The sequence below is a fragment of the Moschus berezovskii genome, chromosome 17 (assembly GCF_049115385.1).
Source record: "Moschus berezovskii isolate FMDL1 chromosome 17, NW_MosBer_1.0, whole genome shotgun sequence".
Taxonomy (NCBI): domain Eukaryota; kingdom Metazoa; phylum Chordata; class Mammalia; order Artiodactyla; family Moschidae; genus Moschus; species Moschus berezovskii.
In genome coordinates, this window is record NC_142476.1 from 72,550,133 (window position 1) to 72,576,065 (window position 25,933).

The 25,933-nt window shown below is 40.2% G+C and overlaps 1 protein-coding gene across 9 annotated transcripts in view; it reads left to right on the forward strand.

Moving 5' to 3' along the window:
* Positions 1 to 25,933, forward strand: part of ESRRG (estrogen related receptor gamma) — a 700,961-nt gene that overhangs the window by 513,124 nt on the left and 161,904 nt on the right. For all 9 annotated transcript variants that reach the window (XM_055419897.2, XM_055419903.2, XM_055419900.2 and 6 more), the window contains one exon: positions 19,109 to 19,225. In XM_055419897.2, the coding sequence (XP_055275872.1) occupies positions 19,109 to 19,225 (117 nt within the window). The remainder of the gene's footprint in view (positions 1 to 19,108; positions 19,226 to 25,933) is intronic.

Sequence of the window (25,933 nt, forward strand, 5' to 3'; positions counted from 1 at the left end):
AGAAAAATAACAATGTTATTCTGGATTATCTTTACATGTGCCTTTAAGAGGCTGTGCTCTCTCTCTCTCTTGAATTTTTGTAAACTTTATTTTCTTGAATAAAACCCTCTATACTCAGAAAATAAAATCCATTTCCCCTGGTTCACCTGAGCTTGCATCCTCAGAAGTAATAATAGCAGCCAGGAATGAGAGGAGCTCCTTGGTGCTGAATGTGGGTGGAGCTGGCGTGACCCCAGTACCTTCTGTGGTTCCAGTGTCCTGATCCACCTGTGCCATCCATTTTTACCTGTCCCTGACTTAGTTTCTTTCTTATGGGAGAGGAAGCACATGCATTCCCATTTCTTCCAGGGAACTTGTTGGTGAGTAATTCTCTTTCCCTGGGCTTCCTTGGTGGCTCAGTGGTGAAGAACTCACCTGCCAATGCATGAGACCTGGGTTTGATCCCTGGGTTAGGAAGATACCCTGGAGAAGGAAATAGCAACCCGCTCCAGTACTCTAGGCTGAAAAATCACACGGACAGAGGAGCCTGGCAGGCTGCAATCCATGGGGTGGCAAAGAGTTGGATACCAGTGACTAAACAATAACAAACAATCCTGTCCTGTCCCAGCCTACCATGGTCAAATCCACTACCTCTGCCAGCACTCCACACTGGCAAGAAGAAAGTTTGTGCTGTTTACATGAAGTCTAAAGGACTTCATGGATCAGTTCCAATTAATTCTTTTAAAATCTCACTTAACTTCCCTGTTTGTTAACCAGGTGGATTTTTGCATCTGTGGTGGGCCTTCTTAGGTAATGGGATGTGGCTGATACTTTACAGATCACTGGATTTGCACTCAAGTCTAGTATTATCTGATGACTGTTTTGATGAGGAGTCTAGAGGCTGTTCTTTGATGACAAGATAAACTCCCAAGCAAAGATATCAATACTTGTCTTAACATTGCTTTCATTCTTTCCTCTAGATTTTCCTTTACTCAGAACCAAACCCTGACAAATAGGGCTGTTTCCTTCACAGAACAACTGGCCCTCATCTTCAGTTCAGTTCAGTCGCTCAGTCGTGTCCGACTCTCACAGCATGCCAGGCCTCCCTGTCTATCACCAACTCCCAGAGTTCACTCAAACTCATGTCCACAGAGTTGGTGATGCCATCCAGCCATCTCATTCTCTGTCGTCCCCTTCTCCTCCGCCCCCAACCTTTCTCAGCATCAGAGTCTTTTCCAGTGAGTCAACTCGTTGCATGAGGTGGCCAAAGTATTGCAGTTTCAGCTTTAGCATTAGTCCTTCCAATGAACACCCAGGATTGATCTTCTTTAGAATGGACTGGTTGGATCTCCTTGCAGTCCAAGGGACTCTCAAGAGTCTTCTCCAACACCACAGTTCAAAAGCATCGATTCTTCGGCGATCAGCTTTCTTCACAGTCCAACTCTCACATCCATACATGACCACGGGTAAAACCATAGCCTTGACTAGACGGACCTTTGTTGGCAAAGTAATGTCTCTACTTTTTAATGTACTATCTAGGTTGGTCATAACTTTCCTTCCAAGGAGTAAGCGTCTTTTAATTTCATGGCTGCAATTAACATCTGCAGTGATTTTGGAGCCCCCAAAAATAAAATCTGACACTGTTTCCACTGTTTTTCCATTTATTTCCCATGAAGTGATGGGACCAGATGCCATGATCTTTGTTTTCTGAATGTTGAGCTTCAAGCCAACCTTTTCACTCTCCTCTTTCACTTTCATCAAGAGTCTTTTTAGTTCCTCTTCACTTTCTGCCATAAGGGTGGTATCATCTGCATATCTGAGTTTATTGATATTTCTCCCAGCAATCTTGATTCTCATCTTCAGAGCATCCTATTAAATGCTTGAGGACAGATAATAGGAATGGTACATTGTACTTTATATTTTTCAAAATGCACGTTTTAACATAATATTAAAGTAATTATATGATAAGACCCTTTTCCCCATAAATTAAGAATTAGTTCTGACTAAATCCAGTTGTTGTTTAATCACTAAGTCACGTCCAAGTCTCTTGCAACTCCATGGACTATAGCCTGCCAGACTCCTCTGTCCATGGGATTTCCCAGGTAGGGAATACTGGAGTGGGTTGCCATTTCCTCCTCCAGGGGATCTTCCCAACCCAGGGCTTGAACCTGAGTCGCTTGCATTAGCAGGCAGATTCTTTACCACTGAACACCTGGGGAAGCCCTAAATCTAGTTAGTGTTAGCCTCTCAGCCGTGTCTGATCCTTTGCGACCCCACAGACTATGGCCCCCCATCCCAAGCTTCTCTGTCCATGGGGGTTTCCCAGGCAGGAATACTTGAGTGAGTAGCCATTCCCTTCTTCAGGGGAATCTTCCTGACCCAGGGATCAAACCTAGATCTTCCATGTTGCAGGCAGATTCTTTACAGTCTTAGCTATCAGGGAAAATCCAGTTAGGGTACATTAAGATGTTCATCCTTAGGGTAGGAAAGGAAACAGCAACAGAAAACCGTGATGAGAGTTCTATTGTCTGAAATTCCTATTAATGCGAATGTGCGTCACTTTTTTGGTATTTAGTTGCAGCAGGCTGTGTCTCAATATGATTTGAATCTGATGATTTGTTATTTGTGAGAATTCAGGTTCTGGAAACAGTGAGGCGGGTTGTGAGGAATGAGCGGGTCAGTGGCATGGGTCAGAATTTTTTTTTTCTTTCCTGGTAAAGCCCAAGGCAATTGTTCATTTCTCTGATATATTACTTGATAAAGTTAGATAACATCTTAGAAGTGATAAAGTATACACAGGGCATTAATTAGCTGTCTCTTTGAAGTTGCTTGAAGTTGTTAGGATTCAACAGCGTTAAAGCCTGGTCGCTGGTCTCCTCTTACCCCATTTCAAAATTTTACATGAAATTAAAATTAGGTAATGGATGTTGGTAAAGTCTTCTGATGGATACCAAAAGTAAAGATAAGTTTATATTTAAAATAAATGATGTTCCAATATATTTTTAATTTATTTCATTTTGTGGTAAAAAGCATAACATAAGATGTACATAACATAGTATCAAACGTAAAGTTTTCCATCTTAACCATTTTTAAGGATGCATTACTTTAGTGCGAACTTTATGCACATTGTTTTACAACAGATAGCCAACGTGATCTCATCTTGCAAAAATGAAACTCTATACCAATTAAGTAGCAACTCCCCATTTTTCCCTCCCCCCAACCCCTGGTGATCACCATTCTACCTTCTGTTTCTATGAGTTTAACTACTTTGGTTTGGTTTGGTTTGGTTCCGTCGCTCAGTCGTGTCCGACTCTTTGCGACCCCGTGGACTGCAGCCTAACCAGGCTTCTCCATCCATGGGATAACTACTTTAGTACCCCCTATAGGCAGAATCTGGAGAAGGAAATGGCAACCCACTCCAGTGTTCTTGCCTGGAGATTCCCAGGGACGGCGGAGCCTGGTGGGCTTCCGTCTATGGGGTCACACAGAGTCGGACACGACTGAAGTGACTTAGCAGCAGTAGCAGCAGCATAGGCAGAATCATGTAATATTTATCTTTTTGTGACTGGTCTGTTTCACTTAGCATACTACCCTCAGTTTATCCACACTGCATCAGGATTTCCTTTTTAAATTTTATTTATTTTTTAAAATTTATTTATTTGGCTCAGTCGTGTCTTACGCAGCATGCAGGATATTCACTGAGGCGTGAGGGATGTTTCCTTGCACTTCCATGTGGGCTTGTGACTCTGACCACACGGGCTCAGTAGCTGTGCAGGCTTAGTCTCCCCTCCCCATCCCCACCCCCACATGTGGGATCTCAGTTCCCTGACCAGGGACTGAACCCACATCCCCTACACTGGAAAGCAAATTCTTAACCACTGGACTGCCAGGGAAGTCCCGTTGTTGTTTAGGAGCTGAATAATATTCTATTTATATACCACATTTTCTTCTTCCATTCATTTATCAACCTTAGGTTATTTCTGCCTCTTGCTTATTGCCAATAATGATGTAATAAACATGGTTGACAAATATCTCTTCCAGATCCTGCTTTCAGTTTTTTAGATAAAATGCCCAGAGGCAGGATAGCTTGATCATATGGTAGTTGTATTTATGGATTTTGGGGGAGCCTCCATATTGTTTCCCATAGATAGTGCACCATTTTGCACTCTCACCAGCAGAGCCCAAGTGTTCTAATTTCTCTGTATCCTCTACAACACTTGATCTTTTCTTTCTTTTTTTTTTTTTAGTACCATCCTCATGAGTGTAAGGTGACTGTTTAAACATTTTGAGGTGTTTCAGATGCTTCCCAAATTTAAAGTTCTTTTTTGAAGTTTATCTTTTAGCTACCAAAGCCTCAGTTCAGTTCAGTTCAGTCACTCAGTCGTGTCCGACTCTCCGCGACCCCAAGAATCACAGCACGCCAGGCCTCCCTGTCCATCACCAACTCCCGGGGTTCACCCAAACTCATGTCCATAGAGTCGGTGATGCCATCCAGCCATCTCATTCTCTGTCGTCCCCTTCTCCTCCTGCCCCCAATCTTTCCCAGCATCAGAGTCTTTTCTAGTGAGTCTATCCATAAATAATTACATATGTGGACAATGTAAATAGCTGGTTCACCCTCTCAAACTGAGTGCAATGCCTTTGTACCAATAATATATAAAATTTTTGTTAATTTTTCATAATAATAATATATTCATTTTGAAAATTTGCCACACATTATTCTAAGTGTTTTATATTAATTATCTTGTTTCATCCATTAGAGTAGATACTACCGTTATAATATCACTATATTATTTATAGATGTGGAACATCTATAAAGTTCACCACCAGGCACAGAGAAGGAATTATCCAAACACACTTGGGGCCCAATCTGAACTCAGAGCCTGAGCTGTTAACCCCCTTATTAATCTGCCTTGTATATTTTAAATTTTTTTCAAGCATGGAATAATTCTAGACTGAATTTTTCTTAAGAGATTTTAATTCATGGGTAAAATTTTCCATTAAGTTGTTAAAATACAATAAAAATGGGAATTAAGAATATTTTCAGTTATGATTAGATGTTAAAGGTTTGTAAAAAGAAGGCAGTCAGAAGTAAGTCTTAAAAATATCTAATTTTTTATCATTCATTTTCCCAAATCCCCTAAAGATGAAGTTTGAGAGTCCAGGTCTTTAGTACCACCGAATCAGTTTTCTGTGTCCATTCCCTGGACTTTATCTGCTGACAGTCGTTTTGCCACTAGATTTTTAGTTGCTGGTCTTAGATGGATCCTAAAAATGTACTCTTACCACTGATAACACTTCCCAGATTCTTTCTTTCTTGAGTTCAGGAGAAAAGAGGCTTATTTCTCCTCCTGTCTTGATGTAAGGATAACTTTCCACTTACTAAACTTTGTGACCACAGCAGAATGCAGGTCAGAATCCATTTATTTTTCTTATGATGAGTGCTAGTCAGAAGCGGTTTTTTTTAAAAGTGATTATATGAATGCATCTGTATGTTTATAGGAAACAGTTATATTCTTTGGAATTAGCTCTTGTTTTATTTTGGTTTGAAAAATTTTTAAAAAGTCATATTTTTATGTGCTTTTTTTTTTTAAGAAGAGCATCCCTGAGTAATTTGACAAAGAACAGAATTTAGTACAAAAAAATATGGATTAATTTAGAATTTAGAGCTTAAGTTCTGAATGCTTTAGAGTAAATCTGAAAGCATATCCCAAATCTATATTCTGACATTCATTTTTTTTCATTGCATACTATTATCATAGTTTCCATTTGGGGAAGATCAGAGGCAAGCACAAGAATCTTCAAAGGAACAAATACAGACCAAGATTTTGTCCTTGATTAAATCTTTTCATTTTTTCTCTTGCTTCCAGTGCATCTTCACTGCTTCCTTGCGTCTGGAATACCCTCTCTGTCTCCAGAGTCCTCAGACTATGTTTTAGGTGGATAATAATATCAAATTTTGTAAATCTTTAAAGCAAAAGCCCTCCAACTCACCCTGCCACCTGTTCCTCTCAGATATTATCAATTTATGAGACTACTTTGAACTTAACTTGTAAGAAGCTACTTTACAGGGTCCTAAGCCCCACCCCCCCACCCACAAAAAAAAAAAGGAAATATTGGATAGTAGACTGTAAAGTATTTCTTATCCTTGCAGCCTTCTGTCCTTATGTTTTAGACCCCAGATCAGAAAACCAAGGCCCTGGGGGCCAAATCCCCTTTGTTAAAGAAAAGTCTCTGGGATCAGAGCCACGCCCATTCTTGTGTTGTCTGTGTCTGCCCTTCTGCTGCTACAGGAGCCACAGCGACACTGAAGGACCTGCAAAGCTGAGCTGTTTACTCTCTGACCCTTTAAGAGAAAGCTTGCAGACCCCAGCTGTTTTATGAAGGAGTGGGCATTGAGTGTTCCCTGAAAGAGGCATGGGACCATCCCTCCCCTGCATCATCATCCAACAGGAAGACCCCCACTCTCTCCTGTCAGTTTTCCTCTGTACCTTACTCTCTGTGTGTGTGTTAGTCGGTCAGTCGTGTCTGACTGTTTGTGACCCCATGGATGATAGCCCACTAGGCTCCTCTGTCCCTAGAATTCTGCAGGCAAGAATATTGGAGTGAGTTGCCATTTCCTTCTGCAGGGGATCTTCCTGACCCACGGATCCAACCTGGGTCTCCTTCATCACAGGCAGATTCTTTACTGTCTGAGCTACCATGGAAGAAATGTCAAGCCCTTTGCTGCAGACCCTGTCTGAGCAGACAGTCTAACTGCCCAGGTTTTCATTCCAAAAGGAAAGTCTTCAGGCACAAACACTACACAGTCCCAGCTCTCCTGGTTCTCCTCTTGGCTTCTCTGTTTTACTGTGAATCCATCTGGTAGCCTTGTCTACACCCCCCGACCCCTAGGATGATAAGGCATTACTTCCTTTTGGACATTGCCTTGCTGCTGCTGCTAAGTCACTTCAGTCGTGTCCGACTCTGTGCGACCCCATAGACGGCAGCCCACCAGGCTCCCCCGTCCCTGGGATTCTCCAGGCAGGAACACTGGAGTGGGTTGCCATTTCCTTCTCCAATGTGTGAAAGTGAAAAGTGAAAGTGAAGTTGCTCAGTTGTGTCCGACCCTTAGCAACCCCATGGACTGCAGCCTACTAGGCTCCTTCATCCATGGGATTTTCCAGGCAAGAGTACTGGAGTGGGGTGCCATTATGCATCTCCTAATGTGCCAGTTGGTTTAACAGACTTATTATGCTCCTATCTTTTGGTTTCCTAGCACCATCCAGGAGGAATTCTCTTCCCAGCATCTCCTCAGTTCAGTTCAGTTGCTCGGTCATGTTCAACATGCGACCCCATGGACACCAGGCTTCCCTGTCCATCACCAACTCCCGGAGTTTGCTCAAACTCATGTGCATTGAGTCGGTGATGCCATCCACCCATCTCATCCTCTATCGTCCCCTTCTCCTCCTGCCTTCAATCTTACCCAGCATCAGGGTCTTTTCTAATAAGCCAGTTCATTGCATCAGGTGGCCAAAGTATTGGAGCTTCAGCTTCAGCATCAGACCTTCCAATGAATGTTCAGGACTGATTTCCTTTAGGGTGGACTGGTTCGATTTCCTTGCAGTCCAAGGGACTCTCAAGAGTTTTATCCAACACCACAGTTCAAAAGCATCAGTTCTTCGGTGCTCAGCTTTCTTTATAATCCAACTCTCACATCCATACGTGACTACTGGAAAAACCATAGCTTTGACTATATGGACCTTTGTTGGCAAAGGAATGTCTTTCCTATTTAATATGCTATCTAGGTTGGTCATCGCTTTTCTTCCAGGGAGCAAGCGTCTTTTAATTTCATGGCTGCAGTCACCATCTGCAGTGATTTTGCAGCCCAAGAAAATAAAAAGTCTGTCACTGTTTCCATTGTTTCCCCATCTATTTGCCATGAAGTGATGGGATCTCCTCACTTCTGTGCTAAAGACCAGCACCTGGGTTCTTCTCAAGTCCCCCTTAGCCCTTTTCCTGCATCCTAGTCCCTCTCCTGAGCATCATTACACTGTTGTTATGATGGTTTGATAATCGAAGTTTACTCTGTGTCAGGTCCTCTGCTTGGTCCATTCAAAATACATAATCTCATTTGATTTTCACAGCAGTCCCTTAAGGTATCTGTTACTAGGTCCCATGACCACTTCATTTACAAAGAAAGTAACTTCAGATTTAAAAGTTTTCCCCAACTCAGACAAGAAATGATAGAATTGGAATTTGAACCTGTTTGACTCTAGTGTCTTAGCTTGGAATCACTGTTATACCACCTTCTACAGTTTAAATTTAGATCAGTTACCATCACTTGTGACAAGCAGGATGTCCCCAAATCCATATCAGCTCTGGAGAACATAGCTATATACTTGCTGAATATGTGAACTTGATCTGGGAGGAAGAATCTAATTCCAGTGTCTCTTTTGAGTTCTGGGCACACCGATAGCATTTGAGAACAAAGCCCTTAGGGACAGTTTAGGAAGTGATATGCTTGCTTTGGGAAGTGCCCTTGGGGCTCAGATGGTAAAGAATTTGCCTGCAATGCAGGAGACCCAGGTTCAGTTCCTGGTTGAGGAAGACCTCCTGGAGAAGGAAATGGCTACCCACTCCAGTGGTTTAGCCTGGTGGGCTACAGTCCATGGGGTGGCATAGAGTTGGATACTATTGAGTGACTAACGCACACATGCTTGCTTTTACTTGTTTAAGGTAGAAGGAAGATCTCGAGATTGGTATGAAGTCAAATTCCTATTTGAGTCATTTGTTTTTGTCGCATAGGATACGGTCCTAATGCCTCCCACTTGACATATGGGCTTTTTTGTACCATTATGTAACCACCACTGCAAAATGTACACTCGGAAACTCTATCCAAATAGAATGGATGCATTAGATTTAATTAGCATTTTTTCCGTTCCCCACGAGTATTTTGTTAGCAAACTGTTGTTTTGCTTTTTGTTTGTTTTTAGTTGTATGTTTTAAAGGAGACACAGGCAGACTCATATCAAGGTTGTTTAAAATTTGTAGGTGGGTGGAGAAAGATCACGTAAAAGTTGGTGTTGGATACTGAATGCCGCCAGTTTGGGGAATTATGCTTAACTCAGATTTAACACCTTTCTGGTGGCAGTGGTCGTTTTTGAGCTCTTTTATGAAGAGTCTGTGACAAGTTCCCCATGCCATAGGAGTGAAAGAGATGCAATAGGCACACATCATATAGGGGGTGTTCTCTACACTGCAAAGAACAGTTGCCCTTTCCAAGAAGATGTCATATCAAAGCTAAAAGCATTTAATTTCTGCATACCTTTGATGAGAGATATTTGTATTCTCCATCCTTTTCATCAGTCAGTCTTTTTGACTGTGTACTGTTATTCCCCTTTAGATGCATTTCAGAGCACACCCTGCTGATTATGGAGGACAGTTTCTTTCCTCTCATGAGCAGTCCCCATGATTTGGGGATCTTGAAAATGCGTGTTTGCAATCTGACACCTGTTGCTTTGGTGACATGGTTTGTTTGGTTTCTGTGGACTTAAACTGGTCACAAACCATAGTGGTACAGAAACGAGTTGAGGGATTTCTTTCTGAGGTGTTGAGAGATTCCATTCTCCAAAAGCGACCGTATCCTCTCCACAGCTGCCCACGTACCACAAGTCTGACAATAGCAAGACAATGCCAAGATCCACCCTATCCTACTGCTCCCAGGCATCAAAATTTCCTTTCCCACCAGCAGCAATAGCAACAACAACAGCCACACAAAACACTCTCTTCGAATATAAGAATTTTGTTTTTCATTTCTGTTCTAAGCAACACTCAATTATGACACTCAATTCATGTCTTTTAAGGATTAAAGTCAGGCAACGTTGCATCATAGTGAAGAGGAGAAATGTTGGATCCAGAGTGCCTGAGTTTTAATTGTGGCTCTGGCCCTTGGTAGCTATGTGTTTCTGGCCTTGTTAGCTCTTTTCTCTGTCTTAATTCTCTCATCGGTGAAATGGGGGTTCATAGATGTAACATAAAGAACATGGAAGAGTTCTCAGCACTCTTTCCATTTATTTGTATGTGAGTTTTAACAGGTGCATTGAAAGAACATTGGACTGGATATCAGGAATTTGAGGTTTGGTCTCTTTCCCGCAATTAACTAGCCCTTTCCCTGGTAGCTCAGCTGGTAAAGAATCTGCTTGCCATGCAGGAGACCCTGGTTCAATTCCTGGGTTGGAAAGATCCTCTGAAGAAGGGATAGGCTACTCACTCCAATATTCTTGGGCTTCCCTGGTGGCTCAGCTGGTAAAGCATCCTTCTGCAGTGTGGGAGACCTGGGTTCGATCCCTGGATTGGGCAGATCTCCTGGAGAAGGGAAAGGCTACCCACTCCAGTATTCTGGCCTGGAGAATTCTATGAACTGTGTAGTTCATGGCTCACAAAGGGTCGGACACGACTGAGTGACTTTCACTATCTTTGTAAAGTGGGTTGAGTGATCGTAAACAAGTCAGTACACATTTACCTTTCTCTGGTCTACATAAAACCAAGAGCCTGAACCCCCTGGACTTTAGAATTTGTACAAAATCTAATAGCCTAGAAATATATGTTGCTTTATGCCAAGTGATATATTACTAGTGGGTTGTTATCAGTTGTATTGTCTAATTGACTGTACTTGGTTTATTTATATGAATAATTTGTAGCTGAGCATTAGCATGAAGGAATGAGAGATAGCATCAGGAAAAATCAAGTTGACAGATAATAAAACGTTCCATTGGGGACCCAGAGGAGTAAGTCTCCACCCTCAAGGAATGGACAGTTGTATGGTTGGGACAGGAGGTGGACAGTTCACTAGACACTTGTAATAAAGTGTATTGAATGCTAAGAGAAAAGTTTGCTTGAAGATAAGTGGGAGATGAACTGTTCACACCTGTAAGGACTGATGGATGCCAGTCTTGTGGGCCCTTGGGAAAGCTTTGTTGAAAACATGATACCAGAAGCACTTGGAACCAGCAGGAAAGACGAAGCTGCTTTCTAGGAACTGGGAGGAATTCAGCCTGGGTGTCAGACAAGGGGGTGGGTTTGGGACAGGGGTCGGGATTGGCCTGAGACTGTGGACAGAGATAAGGCTGGGTGAGATTTTGAAGAGCTTTGCAAATGTTTTGCCCTCAATTATAATCAGATTACATCCAGTGATGGGCATTTTACGACCTCCAGGGAAGTGACAGGAAATGTTCAGGAGAAGTGGTGGTTGGCATCTTGGAAATTCACTTCATAGACAATTTGATGCTTTAAGAAATGACTTGAGTTATTGCACTCTTCCTCTCCTCCTGGTATCTGTGAAATAAAGCTATGTACACAGGAGTCTTTGGCAAGACAAAATCCTCTTTCCAGTTCTCTGGGTGAATGGTGTATTCATTCTCCCAGTCTTGCATAAATCTGTGGAAGGTTGTTTTTATACTGTTCCCAATTCCAGAGTTGGGTCTCTGAGTGAAAATAGTTCAGAATTCATGGACTCTTACAGTGTCTCTTCCCTTTCTTCTCAGAAGGCAGAGCAGAACTCTATGATTTTAGTATGTATATTTCATGTAATGCTTACGATGTCACCAAGCAGATATGATTATTCCTCTTTTGTACTTGAGCGAACCAAGAGTAATGAAGGTAAAGGGATCAGTTCAAGTTCACACAGCTCAAAAAGGACAGAGCTGGAGTTTGAGCTGAGTCCCACCTTTTCTTTCTCCTTCTTCCCTCACTTATTTATCCTCAGATGCTTTCCCGCCCCATGTGCAAGGCAGTGTGTGGAGGATGGGTATTCAGTGGGCGTTTAAGAACTTTACCCATCCCCTCTTTGATATGAACGTGTACATTGCCCAGTGTTAACAGTTGTGCAGGTAGAGCAATAAAGGAATGAGCTTGTTTACAAGTTCGGGGGAAACTGAGGCTGGGTATCTCTTGTTTACATTGGAAAAAAAGCAAGGCTAAATAATCTCCCCATTTAACAGCATTGTTTTCCCACTAAACCATTTTTCTTTGAATGCAGTGGGAATTGTAATCTTGTGGTTATATACACATACAGGGAGGCATTCATTTCTGGCACCCATCATATAACAGGCTCAGTGGTCTTCCCAACACAGATCGCTGGAGGATGAAATGAGAGTTGTGGTTTAGTCTCCAGTATCTGAGGTTCATAAACCTTCCTGCTTGGGGAATTCCCTGGTAGTCCAGTGGTTAGGACTCCAAGCTTTCACTGTGGGGGTCCAGGTTCAATTCCTGGTCAGGGCACTAAGATCCCACAAGTTGTGTGGCACGACCAGAAAATAAGATAAACCTGTCTGCTTGTGGGTTTTTCTTGATCTTTTCTCTTAAAGGCAAAGCATCATCTACTCCCATTTGGGGCCTGAGCTTCCCTGTGAAAAGGCAGTCATTTGTGCCCACATACTATTATGGCTCTTGTAAATTACGTTTGTGATGATCAGAACTTAATCCTGTAGAACTTTAAAGCATCAAATATCTTTTCTAGACCTGCCCATCTCCCACCTCACTTTGTAGAGGCTTAGAGGGGCAGCAAGAAGGCAAAGGATATGAGACTGGCATAACCCTGTGTATGGAACTGTTTTGCTAAGGACTGGATGTGACTGTTAATCAGGTGTGATTCTCCCCTCTCCCTCCTCTGTTTGCCACATCTTATACCTCGCAGATAAGGGTCCCCTAGGTAGGCTGGCGCTGACATTCCTTGTCTTTGTCTGAGGCGGGCATCCTCATTGAGACTTGAGGCAGATTCTTGAAATATCTTCAGCGATGACAGGTCTTTGACTTTCGAGGGGAGATTTAACATTTAGTAATGGGCATCCATCATTCAGCGTCATGGCTTGTGATAAAGAGGCCAGTCAAATGTTTTGGGTGAATATGAGCAAAGTACCATTTGATTGCTCCCTCGTCTCCGGTTTATAGCTTTGAAGTGACTCTTGTGGTAGTTTTAAAGGAAGTTTCGAGAAGTATTCAGAGCAGGCTTCTAGGAACAGATGGAGCATCCCTAAGTAACTTATTTTGAAGTCTAACTTTGGGTGCATTCTTTGAAAATAAAATAACACCCTTTATTTAATATACATTGATGGAATTATAACTTTTTTTTGCCACAAGTATGTAATGAGTTATTATCCCACATTATACAATCCAAGCTATAGCTATAATAATAATATTTTCTATTTCAAGTAGAATGAGGAGAAAGGAGTTAGAACCAAAGGAGCTTTAAACACAAGAAAGAAAAAGAAAGAAAGGGAAGCTGTATGAAAACCCTTTACTACCATACACTAGAGAGGATTTTCTTTCTTTTTTTCTGCTTTTGGGCACTTAAAACAAAAATACTACAGATTATTGCCTGCATGTTTTTAATGCTCTGTAATTGTGTACTGAGGCAAATCCCATTATTTTTAAATCACTTAATGTTGGAAAACAATTGGATAAACCCCACTTGGAGTGCCCTGTGGGTCATCTCAAGCCATTTGGTTTTGTTAATAAAATTAAAACAATTGGAGGAAATATACAGATACTTTCAAATTGACTTTACAATGATGATGTCTGTACATATGAAAAAGAGGACAGCTCTTGGGAACTCCATGAAGCCCAATGCTTCATTACTATGTGCAAGAGATGTGAGTTGGAAGTAAAGATTTGACATATATTTTTATTTTGAGATGCCATGCTAATTTACATCATTCAGCCCTTTCACTGCCAAACTGTAAAAGTCCATTAAGTGACTGAAAGGAATATACAAATTATCCACTGGCACTCCAGGCTGGAATTTTACATACACCCTGTTATTCTATCCGCCAGCTTGCTGCAAGATTCTATTAAGCAGTAAGTGAGAAGATTATATTGCCTGCAAACTAATTGTACAAAAGAAATAAGTCATCAGAGCCCAGGACCTTCTGAAAAGCTGCCAGGAGATATTATAAATTGCTCTATCATTCCTGTCAGCCTGGTTTCAGAACCCAGAGCTTTCACATAGACCTGGTTGGCTCCGAAGCCATCGACAAAACCGGGAAAATTCCAATTGTGTCATCCGTGGCTGCCCAGTGTGGTCCCTGGTGGTACCATGGAACAAGTGTGGCCCGGAAAATGGCAAGCTCTAATCCAGGAAACCTCCGTGTTTAAAAGGAGAATTTTAGAATGTGAGAAGTAACTTCTGCACCCCCTGAATCACTGTCTGGTGTTAACGTTCCAGGGGCCTGCAGTTACTACTGGAAATACTTTTGTCTTGTTTCTACTCTTCGTGAATCGAAGGAAAACAAGTACCCCATCGAGATCATAGGGTCTCTTGGGAGGTTTTGAGCCGTTACCAAAATAGATGGAAAACAGTGTTGCCCAGGTGCTTGGGGAGGGGGGTGGAGCACATTTTTATCATAAAACTCTTTCTTCATTGAATACAAAAGCTACCAGGGAAGGTTTTTCAAGGGCAGAATCTTTGTAGACTCTGACATGGATCAAAGACCCTTGGGTGGGCGATCACAGCCAACAATGAACTAAGGGACTCAATGGGAGGGCTTGAAAATTAGCAAAGTTTTCCTCCAGCAAAGAAGTTCTTTAGAATGATGTTGATTTGTTTTTCAAGACATAAACCAGTGTTACTTAGTGAAATCAAGGTTATTATCCATATATGTCAAGACAAATATATCGAAATAGAACATTTGGCTGAAGGATTCATTTGGCTGAAGGATTCATTGTAAACCATGTCTATATGCTTAGCTGGAAATGTATCTTTTAAGAAAACACTTGTGACCCGTGTATTTTCTTTCCATTCACAGTGAAATTTTTATAAGAATGCCGCCTTTCCTATAGCTTTGGGAAGATTTCTTTACCCCCATGTTGTCATTTATTCATCTGTCACAGCACATTTCAATCATTTGCTCCCATGTGAAGGATTCATTGAGTCTCTGAAGCATGATCTCTGCTTGTGGGGATGTTTGTGTGTACACGGGCATCTGGGGCTGCCTTGAAGCTGGAACCATCACACTCAGTTGTGTTGTGATTTGTTGACACACAGATCTTTGTCTTTGTCTTCTTTGTAAGGTCCCAGATTTCTTAAGAGGTAGGAACTTCCTCTTTCTTTCCCAGCCCTGCACAGGTTCATTTGGTTCATTCATATGCAGCGAGGATTTAGCCGTAAATGAGACAGAACTCTTCCCCTTAAGAACTCATCCTAAGGCCCTATGAAAAATTTGTCTGCCGTTAAAACGTTTCTCTTTGTCACTGAAGAATTATAGGATGTAGTAGTTGGAAAGGAAATTGAATTCTTCCTTAGTGATCTAAACTCTCATGTGGAGAATTTGAGAATTTCCCTTCTGTTTCTGAAGAAATCTTAAAAATCTTTAGACAGTCATTCAGACAGAAGGGTTATCCATAAATTTGGTTGCTATTATTGAATCATCCTTGAATGTTTTCTGTAATGTAACTCCAATTCTTAGGGCACTCATTTTATAAAGAATTGTGTTATAATAAGATAAGCATTAGATAACTCATTTGTGTGTGTGCTCTGTTGCTCAGTCCTGGACGATTCTTTGCAGTCCTATGGACTGTAACCCACTGGGTTCCTCTGTCCATGGAAATTTCTAGGCAAGAATACTGGAGTGGGTTGCCACTTCCTACTCCAGGGGATCTGACAGATCCAGGGATTGAACCCACATCTCTTGGGTCTCCCGCATTGGCAGGCAGATTCTTTACCACTGCGCCAGCTGGGAAGCCCCAATAACTCATTTAGTGCCATCTATCTGTATTTTTATACTACTTTTATTCTTATTTATATCAAGACACACTTTTATTTCCTTTAAAACTTCTTGCAGGTTTTTTTTTTTCTTCTTTTTTCACAATTAACTCTCCAGAACCCTTTGTATTTTTCTTATTTTCCCCTTGATAGCAGCTCCCGTGGTTTTGCCATGGATTTCCATTTTTGTCAAAGGTGTTTGTTTAAGGTTTTGAAAAATTAACTAGATTTTTACTTTTTTAAAAAATTTGTGGAGTGATTTTCCTAGTTTCTTCATATTGTTTCTTAATGGGCGACCCAGCTCACTTGACCTTGTGAACCCATGTGACAGCATCATATTTAATGTTCATCAAAATGACCCTGAGGTACAAAAATATAATTTAAAATGTGTTATTTTACTTATATACTACTTTTTGGTGGAGTATTTCTATTCTGCATAAGTAATACTCTCCAGGATCTTATGATCTAATGGGCAATATGCACATGAAAAAGTCGAAAAAAATATCTGGCACATAATGTGATGAGAGTACCCACAAAGGTAGGAGAACCTGGAAATCATTTTCTGCTAGGGTTGTCTGAGAAGATTCCATGAACGATTGGAATGGACTGTGAGTTGAATGCTGAGCCTTGGAAGTAATTTTAAGAAGGAAAGAGGGGCAGAGATAGCTTATCCTCAGAGGAAGCCTGAAGGACACAGCAAAAATGGAATAAATCAAACTGGTGCATCAGGAAGTTCACGTAAGGTGATCATTGTAATGTTGCTGGAAAAGTAGATGAGAGTGAGATGGGAGCAGAGATTTTGTTGGCTAGATGAATATTTTATATTGATTCCGGAGGCCATAGGAACTTATTGATTTTTTTTTTTTAGTTGGGTTATTGACATGATCAAAGCCATCATAGGCAGAGGAATATGATCGTGGTATGCAGCGTGGATTAGAGCGGGACAGGACAGAGGCAAAGCGCCCCGTGAGAAGAGAACTGCCATCCGCCGGGTGTGAGCTCATACAGGCCTGACTTGGGGGCCTGTCAGAAGGGCATTGTTGCACAGGATGAGAATATAATTTTCAAAGAGGAAGAGGAATTAGTTTGAAAGGAAATATGATTATTTTGTGTGTGTGTGTGTGTGATGAGTCATTTCAGTAGAAGTTAGCAGTAGTGGGTTAAAAGCCGGGTGTGGTGTGGGGTCATGCCTCGATACTGGAAAGTGAACAAATTATGAAGTGAACAAAAATTCATACTGACTTCTCCGGAACAAAAAAGGGAAGAAATGCTGTTTGGAAAACATTTTCCCCCCTTTCTAACTAGTTATTGTTTGGCTCTTCCTAAGAAAGCAGAGGCTTGGGTGTCTTTTTAAATAAGGAGCACCATGTAGAATGGGCTTCCCAGGTGGCGCTAGTGGTAAAGCTGCCTGCCAATGGGGAAGATCCCCTGGAGGAGGAAATGGCAACCCACTCCTGTATTCTTGCCTGGAAAATTCCGTGGACAGAGGAGCCTGGTGGGCTACAGTCCATGGGGATGCAAAGAGTTGGACACCACTGAGCGCGCACACACACACACACACACACACACACGGAGAGCCATGTAGAATGCAAAGATCTGGTAGTAGAATATTGATTAACCCCTAGAAAATGACTAGCAACACTCTTGATGCAAACTAAATTTTCAGCGAACATCACAGTGAAAAATGATTCATTTAAAGTTCAGATTCCAAATCCTTTTATTAGCCATGACCCAGACAACCTGGTTCCTTTGACTTATCCTGGTGTTCTGTGAGTGTAATACAGTAACACCGTAATATCTCCGAGGAAGGTGGTGGTGGTGTGCTTCTGTTGATACAATTAATATTGCTCTTAATATTTAACCTATTATGTTAAAAAGTAGTTGCTTTTATTATTATAAATGCCCTGAATTAGAATGCTAATTTAGTCAATTTTGATAGGCTCATCTCAAGTTATAATGTACAGGCTCTTTTCCTTTTTTTTTTGAAGTCATGCATCCTTAACCAGGTTTCCGTACTTATAAGTGGTTAGGTATTATTTCCTGTTGAATTAGCAGTTGCTGAGTAGTTGAGTCTTTCTACAGTCCTGCAATCCACTAATGTGATATTTAATGAGGAGACATCAGTCTGGAGAAAGGTAGTCAATATAAATCAGTGTTTACAAAGTGTGATTAACTCTGAAATATTTCATCAATGCTGTGGTCCCAGGCAGACTCTATGCTAATTACTAGAATCTGTGCATGTTTCAGGGGACTTGGATGGACCCTGAGTATTGCAAACATGGAGCAGCAAAATTGCAATTATGCTCGGACTGTCTCTGATGACAATTTATGCATTTGGTGTGATGACCTCCCCCTTCCCAAGAGGGCAATAAACAGAATGCATTTTCATTAAGATACTAATGCACTTAATCACAAGGGGAAAGGGTTAGGAAGTAACGAAAGACCTTCAAGCACTATGTGACAGAGTTGATAGGGGAGAGAGGCTTTATTTTAAAGGCAGCTTCTCTACAAAGCTGTAGGCAGCCCCAGAGCGCTTCCCACACACTGTCATTGGCCTTAATTGAAAAATTTCAAGTTAGAGTTTGGATCTTCTTCTGATGACATCCTTATCATTTCACATGTGTTGTTACTAATATAAGTGATGTAGACCATAATATTAAAAGTATTATGTCATAACTGTTTATTTTTATATCTAACACTTCCATGCAGTTTGAGTGTTTGGGATCAATTATGCAAGTAATGTAATAAACATGATGGTGATGGTGATAATGGTAATGATGATGGTGATCATCCATCATCAGTAGACATTTTCCAAGAGTAAAATTGAATTGTAAAGCTCTGGTAAGTGATGAAGTGAGAACCATGTAACTTTAGTCCCTGCCCTCAAGGAGCTTACTGCACAGTTCCAAATTCGCCTGCTGATCATTTTTCACAGTGAGATTTATACTGTCAGAAGGACAGAAAGCCTGATGCAGCAGATGATTAGTAGCCAAAAGAAATCCAGGATGGATGGTATTATTATATGGTTTTGATGTTTGTATTTTTTCTGGAAATAATCTGCTGGGAAATTTCTTTTTGATCCCAAGATTCTGGGAGACTGCTACTTTGCCTGAATGGAAGCAGCATAATGTTGTAAAGGCTAGTTTTAAGCTCAGTTTTTTGAAGAACTTCACTGTATATTTCCTCTGTAGCTACTCATCATTCAGTACATCTTCAGTGGTTGTAGCTGAGCATCTGGCTTCATGATATTTGCGACACCCTCATGATTCCTGTTGACATTTATTTGAGGGAAGAGGGCAGAAGTAGCAGAGTTGACGTTATCAGGGGATGCTCGGATTGCCTGGATCTTGTGAACCTAACAGCTTCTTTTCTTCACACTCTGTATTTTAGGTAATATAGAATATAGCTGCCCTGCCACGAATGAATGTGAAATCACGAAGCGCAGACGTAAATCCTGCCAGGCTTGCCGCTTCATGAAGTGTTTAAAAGTGGGCATGCTGAAAGAAGGTAAGGCTGGGTGCTAGTAGCCTTGTGCTTTAGGTTGGGGATGGGAGAAGGGGATGTACAGGGAATTTCAAAAATGTTAGAGAAACCAGGAAATGCTGGGGTCACAGTGAGTACCCTGAATCTGGTGGCAGAATGCTCCTTCTTTACACCTGAGCTCTTGATCCCTCGTGCCTGCTTGACATCGACAGGAAGGGACAAGGTAGGACACATCTGATGTGCAGCTAAACCCACAGGTATGCTTGGCCGTGTGGGTTCTTTTCGTTTTTGCAATTTGCAGAAAGCGGAGGGTGAAGAGCAGCCAAGAGGCTACTGTCATTGTCTGTTTGCTTTCTTCTCAGTACTGCATATACAGAAAGATCCCCTCATCTTTACTGAGGTATAATTCATAAAAGTTGTATATATTTAAAGTATATGATCTGTATTTCATTATATATATCTATATAGGTATTGTGAACTAATCACCATAATCAAGCTAATTAACATATCCATCACTTCATTTCATATGTTTACCTTTGTCTTTCTTTCTTAAAAATTAATCTTAGATGTAAAGTGTTTGTTTTTCTTTTCTAATCTTACCTTTGGGACTTATTTTCTACTATAAAGACTTTATAACAGTGCTGTTAAAATTGTTGCTTTCAGTTGGGGATACTAGCAACAAACACAAAATAATAACAGTGAACATGTATTTTGTGCTAAACAAATTGCCTCAGTACACGCACCAAACAAGTCATAGAGACAGGAACTGAACCCAAATAGATTCTAGAATTCATTCAAGTCCCTCACTCATACTAAAGGTCCTGAAATCTTTGTATGTTTCAGGTATGTCTGGTGAAGCTTGGAGACAGAAGTAAAATTGTTCTTTTCTGTGGGAAACCTCAGTTTAATTTTTGGTTTATTTTGAATATATTTGCATATATGTATGTGCTTTTGTAGATGTGAATTTTACATACTACATTTAGATTTTACTGTTTCCTTCTCTTCAGAAAATTTGCCAAAGTTTAAAATAACTGATAATTTTATACAGTAACAAAATGAAAATATGGTGATTGAAGTTTGAAAGAAAATGAGGTAAATTAAATATTTAAATGTGTTGTTTTTATTGAGTCATAGACTATGTCTTATTCCTGGGGTCAATTTATGAGTTTGTATAATTTTTTGTTACTGGAGATCACTTATTTTTTTCACTTTTAAATCCAAGTAGATTCAAGTGTTTATTTCCCATGAATGAACCAGAGCTTCAGTTAGCTATGGCATCAACAGATCTCATAATTTTTCCTGGCTTTTTCTTATTCCAGTTTTTTTCTGTGAACAATATCATCAGAAGATGAGTAGATCAGACAATATTTGGGCATGGAATTCACTCTTTTTCTCTTGTTCACTAAGAACTAACTTCTCCCTTAACTAAGAACAACTTGAAGAAAAATTGTAAACAAACAAGTGTGTAACTTTATCCTTAAAGACTTATGGAAAAAGCACCAAGATATTTTGCCAAGAATAAAATAGAAAGCAAACTGTCTGCAGCCACATGGGTAGACCTAGAGATGATTATCATACTGTGTGAAGTAAATCAGAGAAAGACAAATATCATATGGTATCACATATATGTGGAATCTAGGAAAAAAAATGATACAAAGTAACTTATTTACGAAACAGAAACAGACTCACAAACAGAAATCTGTGGTTACCAAAGGGAAAATCAAGGCAGGGGGGGATTAATTAGGAGTTTGGGATTAACGGATATATACTACTGTATATAAGATGGATAAACAACGAGGACAGGGAACTGTAGCACAGGGAACTGTTTCCATATCTTATAATAGCTTATCCGTTCCGTTCTGTTCCATCGCTCAGTCATGTCCGACTCTATGCGACCCCATGGACTGCAGCCTACCAGGCTTCTCCGTCCATGGGATTCTCCAGGCAAGAATACTGGAGTGGGTTACCGTTTCCTTCTCCAGGGGATCTTCCCGACCTAGGGATTGAACCTGGGTCTCCCGCATTGGAGGTGGACGCTTTAACCTCTGAGCCACCAGGGAAGCCCGTAATAGCATATAGTGGAAAAGAATCTGAAAAAGATATGTATGTATATATAAATATATATAATGGGATCACTGTGCTTACACCTGAAACTAACACAACATTGTAAATCAACTATTCAGTAATAGAAGAAAACAAATTACCTATCAGAATGATTAAATTTATATATATATTTTATATAAAATATGCCTATTTAAATTTGTATGACAAAATTTTATACAAATTTATGTTTTAATAATTTATATTAGTACACACACAGTGATGGAAAAATGGAAGAAAGGATAAAGATTGGTAACAGTGTTACACTGGTGAATAAAAATAAGGGTGAGAAATGCTTTTGTTTTTGCTCTAGAGCCTTTGGCACTGTTAGGAGTTTTCCACAGTGAACATGTCTTACGTTTATAATCCATTTCCTAAATATTTAGTAAGTTGCTCTTATATGCCAGGCACTATTCTAGGCTCCAGAGATGCAACAGTGAGAATGATGGATATTGTTGCTAGAGGAAGCTTATGTGAAAAATGCCAAAAGGACAGCAATTTTAACAAAGGAAAACATAATCTAACAGTAACAACCCAACTCATAGGACAAAGAGTTTTCCTGAGTTAGAACGGTGGTGATAGCTGACATTTTGTGGTGGAAAATCTTATCTTAGTGATTGCCTTAAACCCAGTAACAGAGTACCAGACAAAACATATTTCAGAGTGTCATAAGTGATTGATTGATAGTCATTTTGGTCTTTTTTTATTTTTATGTTGCCACTTAATTGAGCTGTGCATGCATTCATGTCAGTTGTGTCTGACTTTTTGCATCCCTGTAAATGGCAAACCACTCCAGTGTTCTTGCCTGGAGAATCCCAGGGACGGAGGAGCCTGGTGGGCTTCTGTCTATGGGGTCACACAGAGTCGGACACGACTGAAGTGACTTAGCAGTAGCAGTAGCAGCAGTAGACTGTAGCCAGCCACACTTTTCTGTCCATGAATGTATTCTCCAGGCAAAAATATTGGAGTGGGTTGCCATGCCCACCTTCAGGGGATCTTCCTGATCCAGGGATCAAGCCCATGTCTCTTATGTCTCCTGCCTTGGGAGGCAGGTTCTTTATGATCTGGAAGGCCCCTAGTTGAGCTGTAGAGATGTATGCTTATTCAAAAAGGCTTAACTTTTGAGTTTGGAGTTGAGGAACCTCTATTTTTCAAAAGCAAATCAGTGTTTTAAAACTGTTATAAAAGTAATGTATGAGTTAGCACTTAAAAAAAACTTTTTGGCCATACCACATGGCATGTGGGACCTTAGTTTCCCGACCAGGGATTAAACTCATACCCCTCTCGCTGAATGGTTGTCTCCTCGATTTGGATTGTTTTTTCAAAAACTAAAGTACATCATGATATGCCTCCATGTCCAGGTAGATAGAATTTTTTTTCATTAGTTTGATTTTACTGCTACAGTGTACTCACCTGTTTGTCCTTCCAGGTTTAAGGAGGAAGTAGAAAACATATTTTCCCTTAAGTAATTTTCCCCATGGTGTTTTCAGGCAGGCGCAATCTTGAAGGGTGGTTAGAGTGACTGAAGAGGTGTGAACTGTGTTTAATTAAACATTGTTGGTGAAAGTAAATGGGATGGGTGCTTATCTATAATTCACACCTCTTCAGTTGCCGTTATCAAGCCTTTAGAGGGACTGTTTTCAAGGGAATTGCTGCTATTGCTGATATACTCAAAATATAATTTATTTTCCGTTACTTCCTTGTGTGCACTTTGGTGGAAAAATATCTCTAAGCCCCCTCCCCCAAAGAGAAAAGAGGGGATGGTTATGAGTAAATATGGAATACTCTTTTTCCTTTTGTCCTTAAAAAATAGAGTGAAATATTGTATTACACCCTGCATATAAATGCACAATTATATTGGGCCATCTCCTTGGCTCCAGACTTACCTTCTCAGCCTGGAGAGAATGATACTGTCTTAAATATATCTTTATGGATGGAGAGGGATTTCAGTCCCATGCAGTATGTCAGAGATCATGATGTAGTAAATCTATTCAAATGTAAACCTGTTCAATTCAATTACCAGTCCATAATAAAATTTGCCTCTACAACCCCCGTGTTGACCACAGCAGTCCATACAGGCTGATGGCACAGCGGGTCTGGAAATTGACAGACAAAATCTATTTAAACAAAAAACAACATTAGTTCTAGAATCTGAAATGAAATCAGATTTCAACAGCTTTGATGGGAACCTTCTTTCCTTTAACAGATATTTTTATTCAACTAGCCAAGTGCATCTTAGATAAAATGCTGCCTGAGGGAAATGAAGACATTTTCATTAGAAAAAGGGGGTTTATAGAAAAATGAAACTTCCATTCTTTTAAAAATAATAAGCCTTGGTTTTATTGACTGGCATTTCTACTAATGATGTGGGATACAAACTTGAAGGAGTGGCTTAGTCAGTGAGTAAACAAGTTCAGTGACTTCATACTGTATGGGTTTAAATTCCTATAAAATGTGGCTTCTCATTAGTACCAGAATCCTATCCAAATGAACTATGTTTGTTTTTCTGTTTTTTATTTTATTTTTTTTAAGATTTGTTTTTGGATGTGGGCCATTTTAAAATTGTTATTGAATCTGTTACAGTATTGTTTTGTTTTGATTTTTTTGGCTATGAAGCATATGGAGTGGGATCTTACCTCCCCAGCCAGGGATGGAACCTGCAACCCCGTGCATTGGAAGGTGAAATCTTAACCACTGGACTGCCAGGGATGTCCCACATGTTTGGTTTTAATATTAGAATTTCTGAATCAAAAAATTATTAGCAATGAAAGCAAAGAAACAGTTATGTGAAGAAAACGACAAAATTCAACAATAAAGCAAAACTGTGAGAAGTACAGTTAAAAAACAAAAAGTAGCTTGTTTGAATCCAAATAGTTGCACCATTTCTGCATCCTGAAAAAGCCCCTTCTCTTTTCTAGGTTCTACATTCCGCTGAGGAATGATGGGCCAGCATTATTTTTTTCAGCATTATACCATACTGTATGTCAGGGAAAACCCATCTATTACAAGATATCTGGTCTCAACATTCCCTTTTCATTTTTTTCAGGTATTGTTTATTTGAAGGAGAAAACAAGAACTAATCAAGGTGCACCTATAAATCTGGTCAAGATTTATTTTTATTTTGATCTCTCCCCCTTAGTTATTTAAAAGGTATTGCAGGACATACAGGTTCAGTTTTCCCTGTCAGTAGCAAAGAGAGACATTTTATGAAAGCAATAATTATTTTATTTAGGTATAGAATTCACTGATCAAAGATTGAAGAAGGGCTTTTTGTTCGTTATTGGCGTGATGGGTTTCACCTTAGCAACTCAAGTATTTTTCTTTGACTCTTGTAGGTGAAAACAAGAGATGCACATTTGTGTACAGTGTTATATTCCTCAGCTAAACAAGCCTGCACGCCGCAGTACAGATGAAGCCAGGCAACATGGCAGACTGGTTTAGTTATTTCATGACAAGAGAGTATGCTTTTTGCTTTTCCCTAAAAAAAAAAAAAAAAAAGAGTTTACTTAACATTTCTAATCATCACTTTTGTCATCTGAAAAATGGTAGTGCCAATAATGATATTTGCAAATAAACTTTTATTATTGCAAATAAAACTTGTTGCGAATATCCAGTAAGATACTGCAGGTTGGAGAAGGAAATGGCAACCCACTCCAGTGTTCTTGCCTGGAGAATCCCAGGGACGGGGGAGCCTGGTGGGCTTCTGTCATGGGGTCACACAGAGTTGGACACGACTGAAGTGACTTAGCAGCAGCAGCAGCAGCAACTGCAGGTTAGATGCTCAGACTAGCAAGTGGCCCAGAACCAGGAGCAGTTCAATGTTAGCTATTGTTGCTGGTCAAAGTTTATGGTTGGGTGAACCTAGATTCAGGCCCCGGCTCTGTATACTCTTGGACCTGGGGCAAGGTATATGACCTCTAGGACTCACTTTCAGCTTATTTATTTAGAAATATAGAACTTAATCCTTTGTCTACCAAAGAAAATGGACAGAACACACACATTTTAAAATGTGTGCAAGAAGACATATAAGAATTCTACTAACCTCTTAGGTACATTAAATTTTACTGAGGTAATTTTGATATCGGAGCATCATGGAAAAAACTCAGAGGAGAGAAATAAGTTTTAGCACAGGTCCATAAGTATTAACCGAGTTCCTCCCATGTGTGTGACAAAACACTGTGTTTTAGCTTTTGATTCTGATTTTTCCACTACCTTGCATTGTTATTTTCAGTCCATTCAATTCTGACTTCATTTCCATACATGCCGGGGAGCAGTTAAGCTAGTTTCTTTCTCCTATCTTCTATTCCAAACTTCTATAAGTTTTGTTAAAAATAATATAATGTCAGAACTTTCCTAGTAGTCCAGGGCTTAAGACTCTTTGTTTCCATTGCAGCGGTCATGGGTTTGATCCCTGCTCAAGGATAACTAAGAACCTGCATACTGCATGGCATGGATAGGAAAAAATGATATAATGTCTATAGGAACATAATACTAATATATTAATTTTTAAGTGCCTTCTAAATACTTCCTCTGGAGAAAAAACGAGTCATTAAAACAAATGATACAGTTATGTGTTTAATTGATAACTGTATTTGCCTTTATAAAGTAAGCTTCTGTTATAGAGGTGCTCCA